Source organism: Poecilia formosa, unplaced genomic scaffold, assembly GCF_000485575.1.
Source record: "Poecilia formosa unplaced genomic scaffold, Poecilia_formosa-5.1.2 Scaffold452, whole genome shotgun sequence".
Taxonomy (NCBI): Eukaryota; Metazoa; Chordata; class Actinopteri; order Cyprinodontiformes; family Poeciliidae; genus Poecilia; species Poecilia formosa.
The window spans coordinates 254,904-260,651 of NW_006800391.1; the positions used below are offsets into that span (position 1 = coordinate 254,904).

Sequence of the window (5,748 nt, forward strand, 5' to 3'; positions counted from 1 at the left end):
GATCCTAATATCTATACCTCAAATTATCATAATGATCCCATCCGTCACCCTTGTCCCTCAGTGGGGTCGGGAGGGGTGCTGGTGTCTATCTCCAGCTCACGTTCCGGGCGAGAGGCGGGGTACACCCCGGACAGGTTGCCAGTCTGTCGCAGGGCAACACAGAGACACACAGGACAAACAACCATGCACACACACACCTAGGGGCAATTTGGAAAGGCCAATCAACCTGACAGTCATGTTTTTGGACTGTGGGAGGAAACCGGAGAACCCGGAGAAAACCCGCGCATGCACAGGGAGAACATGCAAACTCCATGCAGAAAGACTGGGGCTGGGAATTGAACCCAGAACCTTCTTGCTGCAAGGCGACAGCTCTACCAACTGCGCCACAGTGCAGCCCATAATGATCCCAGTATTATTTAAAAAATGAAATATCTTCTTTTTCCCCTCAATGCTATTTAATTGATCAACAACATTCTCAAATTTCAATTCCCTATTAAAACCTAATTCCGTTTTAATGGGCGCTTTTTCTTTTATGTCCAATTTTGACTTCCAACGATTCACTTCCTGCTAAAGAGCCCCCTGGTGGTTGAAGAAAAATACACATATAAGCCTCAAGGTTCAAAGCCTAGGAAAAAAGTAGCGGTTTATAGTCTGGGAAATAAGGTATATGAAAAAAAATCTAAATGCTCTCTGGTATTGTTCAGGGGGCCGGACCAAATGTGGAGGCGGCCGTAGTTTGGGGACCACTGGTTTAAAAGAACAAAATGAGTTTGTGTTTTACCAAATTTATTTTATTAAGATAATATGTAGCCTACATGATATCCTGGCAAATGCAGCTAAGTCATGTGACATTCACTGGCTGTAGAATCTGGGCTGGATAACAAGTTTGACTTGAGACTGTAAATGGACAAAAGCTGTGTAGTGCTTTTCACACTGAGCACTCAAAGCGCTGGTGCCACATTCACCCAGTCACACTCAAACATGCACACATTTATATACAGATCAGTAGGCAACTTGGGGTTAAGTGCTTTTTTCAGAGGCACATCACCAAGTGGTAGAGAAAAAACTGGAACCAGACCCACAACCTTCTGACTCTACTGTGACTAACGGACTAACCATCACCACTGCAGCAACACCAAAAATGACTCAACCACAAATTCTTCATTTTCACTAAGTCGATCATTTCATTAATAACTCACATGAACAGATGAGCCCCATCTGTCTCTGCTGCAACCACAAAAAAACTAGTGAGAATATCACTGGACTGAACTAAGATCTTTGGTTAAATATGAATACAACACCCCCTCCTTACTATCCCCCACCCACACCCACACACACACACACACACACACACACACACACACACACAAATAATTTACTTTATTTTCAATTTACCAGAATTTTATTGGGTTTCACCACTGCAGATAATTCCATTTCAAAACTAATACTTCACAATTAAATTCAAGTAAAAATTTTGATTCCCTTTAAAATGTATTTTTACAGTGTAATTCCAACTTATCTTATTTAAATGTGCTTTTTTAAAAATAATACCTGGCCGGGAGAAAAAAAATGAAAATCAATCTACATCTTTAACACTTGCATGAGGAGTGGAGTACTCAAATTGATTAAAGCCCACTTTAGTTTTTTTGTTTTGTTTGTTTTTGTTTTTTTAATTTATAAAGATAAAAATACATGTTTGAAAATGTCTCAAAAATAGTGTAAAATAGGGACGGTCATAAAAACTTGATCAAATGTGACGTCCAGACTCATAACTTTCAATGACAGTTATTATATTGTTTTGCCACATCGCCTAAAGTGACATCAGAGGACTTTAAATGTGATAGCTTTAGATTCTTCTTTCCGTTTGGCATTCGTCGTCAGAAAAACAGGTTGTTTGGGATTCATGCTTCAGCAGAGACGATGGGAGCACATGGCACTTTTTCATTCTGCTGCCTACAACCAGAGCCTTTAGGGAGAAAAAAGTTTACGAAGAAAAGCCTCAAAGCGTCTCTTTATCTGAGGCTTCAGTCATTAACAACATAATGAAGGCGACGGAACTCCACAGAAGAGCAGGCCGGCTGCGGGGACCTTGTTCCTGCTGGAACACGGCGCTTTTCTCCCTGTGAAAGGGGGACAAAGAGGCGCAGGAGCGGACCCGCGGCTCGGCTCGGCTCGGCTCGGCTCGGTAAATAGCCTACGGCCGACCGGCCTTTGTGCCTCGTTAGGAGCTGCGGCTCGTTTATAGAGAGAAAGTGGCACAAAACCGCAGTGGGGAGCCTAATTTCTGTAGTTCACAACTGACATAAAGGAGGTCATGGAGCACACCGATGATAAGCTCAAAGTTTCTGTGAGCCGCGATCAGTGCGCTGAAAGGACGGGAGAAAAAAGACAACACTGCTGAGAAATAATAATAATAATAATAATGATAATAATAATAATAATAATAATAATAATAATAATAATAATAATAATAATAATAACTTATTTTTAATTTTAAAAGTCTTCTATTGCCCCAACGCAGATAGACTTGCTAATAATTTTATGTATTTTTTATGTATTTATTTGCTATTTTTATTTGGTTATTGTATTAAATTCATTTTTCTATGCTTATAATGAAAAACGAAATGGACATCAGGTTGCTTGATGGATTCATTCAGTCTCAGGGATGATAAGATTAGCTACAAGTTTTAGATAATCAGACTTTCTGTTACGCCAAATTAGAATAAACATTATCCAGCAAATATTCCAATGAAGCAATTTGTAGTTTTCTAGCTACAAATGGCTGTGAACGTTTTTTAATTCACCAAAGTAAAACAGCCGATTTTATTCTTTCGCGCTTTGCATAAAAAGTATATTTATTTGTTTCGAAATCAAACAAAAAGCGAAAAATAAAACTAGCTGTTGTTCTAATGACAACACTGAAAACGAAATAAATGTTGGTAAATAATCAGATAAAAGCGAACAAATAAAAAAGGCTCCTCATTTTTAATAATTGCAATAACTAAATATAACTTTCTGAAGGGCCTCCTTTCAAGTCATTAACTTTAATTACCCGCTTATGTCTTTTAAAAAATTTTACTTTCCTGTTGATTTAATAACATCATTTAATCACACTGACGGAGAACAGATAACGGAGGTTTGAACCGACAGAACTAAGAACCTGCTGTTACAGCCCGGCTGCAGTTGGAAGCCGTTTCTTCATTAGCCAAACACATAAACTGTCCACCGCCTTTAGAATCCTATTTATTCTTGTGAACTCTTGATCACACAGGAACTTTAGAAAGGTACAGATGAACTTACTGATGTTAATAAAGACTTGTCTCAGCGCAGACTGCTGAGCCTGAAAGCCTTTAACTTCTTGGATTCCAAATTAAGTCGGGCTTAAGTGAATAACTTAGTGGGATGTTTCAGTGGATCTGAAGAGTGAGCAGCCGGTTCCTCAAATACAGGCTCACTGCAGTGGAGTTTGCGTTTGCACAGAGAGCATAAATTGATCTTCTAAAATCGGCTAGAAGAACAGCTGGTATTTAGTATCAAAGACTCCAGAAGTGCATAAAGTTAGGGAAACATTCTGAAACAATGATCAACTTTTAGTTAAAGTATTCAGTTAAAACCTGTAGGGAGGCTTTGCGCGTTTTTATTTCCGTAAATGAAAGAAAACTCCCGAGTTGCAAGAATTTGCTGGGAATGTAAACGTCTCATTTCTACACTGAGATTTACTTAGTTGTTAGGAAAACAAAAAGTAAATTTTACAAGCACAATGACAGTTAAATGTTTATGTAAGACTGAAAAAATATACATTTTCGTATTTTTTTAGTACGTTACAAAAAAAAATTGTCCAGCAATTTTCCTATTAAAAATATTGGTAATAGTGGACAATGTCTCACGCGTTTAACGCCATTGGGTTCACGGTGCTTTAAATTACATTAATAATAAAAAGGGTTTTCTCGAGGATTGCTTAATTTATTTGGTAATATTTGTTAGGTGAGTTGTTCATGCGCAGCTTGTCCTTACTGTAGATAACTCCGAGCGGAGCAGCCGACCCGGTTCGGTCCTGCATACTAACGGCGGTTCGCTTACTGATGGCTCTAAGGCCCGTTTCGGTAGCAGATTTCATGGCCGGTAAAACTCGGTCCGTCAGACCGGGTCTGGATGCAACTCTTTACAACCGGGATGGTTGGTGACAAATGTCATTCTTCAGAAAACATTCATCAATCTTCATCAGCGTCAAGTTTTCTTTCTTTCTTTCTTTCTTTCTTTCTTTCTTTCTTTCTTTCTTTCTTTCTTTCTTTCTTTCTTTCTTATCCCTTTCATTGATTCATTCATTCTTTCTTTTGCTTTCTTTCCTTCTATCTTTCTTCCTTATTTTATTTATTTATTATTATTATTATTCATTTATTTATTTATTTATTTTGCTATGAACAACTAAGATGAACAAATACGCAAATTTGGCTTTATTTCACCTTTCTAAACTCGGCCAAGTTGTTCTTCCCTCCTGTGAAATTTAACTGTTCAACTCCATGCTGATTGTAGAAGTGATGGAGGAACTCCACACAGACACAGACTAAGAACAGACGGAAGCTTACCTTTCTGAGGCATGCTGCAGAGAAGTAAACTTTTGCTGCGCTCAGTATTTCAAAAGTTCCTTTCGTTTATTCTTTCTTCCAATTAGTTTCTCCTTGACTGGAGAGACAAGTGCAGAAAGAGACAGAGTCGGTCCTCTGAGGAGGAGGGACAAGAAAAGGGAGTGAAGGACGGAGAGCAGTGGGCGGGCTGAGGGGGCTTTACAGAGGAGCAGGATGGGGGTGTAGAGGTAGAGAACCGAGGACTGAGTCTGTGTGCACTGCAAAACAATTGAGCGGCATTTAGTTGTGTCTATTATCTTTTACCCTTTAAGTCTAATAAATTTAGCTAGTTTTAGATTTTGAACTTAAATGTGTAAGGTTTGTGAAAAATAAACTTTCAGGGGTAAGTTGTGATAACTTTTTGTTAATTTTGTCAAAACTCCAAGAGTTTAATACATTAGAGTTTTTAGATTAGCACTTAAAAAACTGAAAAAAAAGACAAAAAAAGACAGGAGTTCTTAGTGTGCTATGTGCCATGTTTCTGTGTCCATCTCACTCATTGTGAGTGAGATGGACACAGAAATCTTGGTGTGACTCATGTGTTAGCAAAGCAAATGTTCATTTTATTGCATCTGACAGTTTGTAGTATTTGAGTATAATGTTTCATTCACACTTAATGACTTTGAGAATTTCTTTTGAGATATTTAATGAGATCCATTACCAGAACAGAAATTTTGTCCATGCAATTTGAAACAAGTTATTTTTAAGTTATTCTTAAGTAAGATCATTATTATAACTTGATATTTTGAGTAAAAATAGAGAAGTGTGTGCTCTTTAACTAGGTGAGGGCGTTTTTTTCCCTGCATTGTGAAATAATTATTTGATTAAAATTGTAACATTAAATTAAAATTGACAATTCAAAATTTATGAAAATGTTTAGACAACTTGTCTTTTGTTAAAGCAACTTCATGAATTTTAATTTCTGAGTTAAACCAATAGATTTTCTTGTTGACTTAAATTGCATTTTAAGGCAGCAGGTGGAGTTTCATCTTCAAGTTATTAAACCACTTTCAAATGTTTTAGACTAGTGTGCATACTTGTTTAGCTATTCTTCTTAGGAACATTTCTGGCATGTTAACTAATCTACTGAAGACCGATGGGCCTTATGGGGACCAAAGTCTGG

General features: G+C 37.6%; 1 protein-coding gene across 1 annotated transcript in view; it reads right to left on the reverse strand.

The window, feature by feature from the left end:
* LOC107833781 (paired box protein Pax-6-like) overlaps positions 1-5,147 on the reverse strand; it is a 25,489-nt gene extending 20,342 nt beyond the window's left edge. The window contains exon 1 of the mRNA XM_016663884.1: positions 4,587-5,147. Within this exon, the coding sequence (XP_016519370.1) occupies positions 4,587-4,599 (13 nt within the window). The 5' untranslated portion in view covers positions 4,600-5,147. The remainder of the gene's footprint in view (positions 1-4,586) is intronic.
* Between the last annotated feature and the right edge of the window lie 601 nt (positions 5,148-5,748).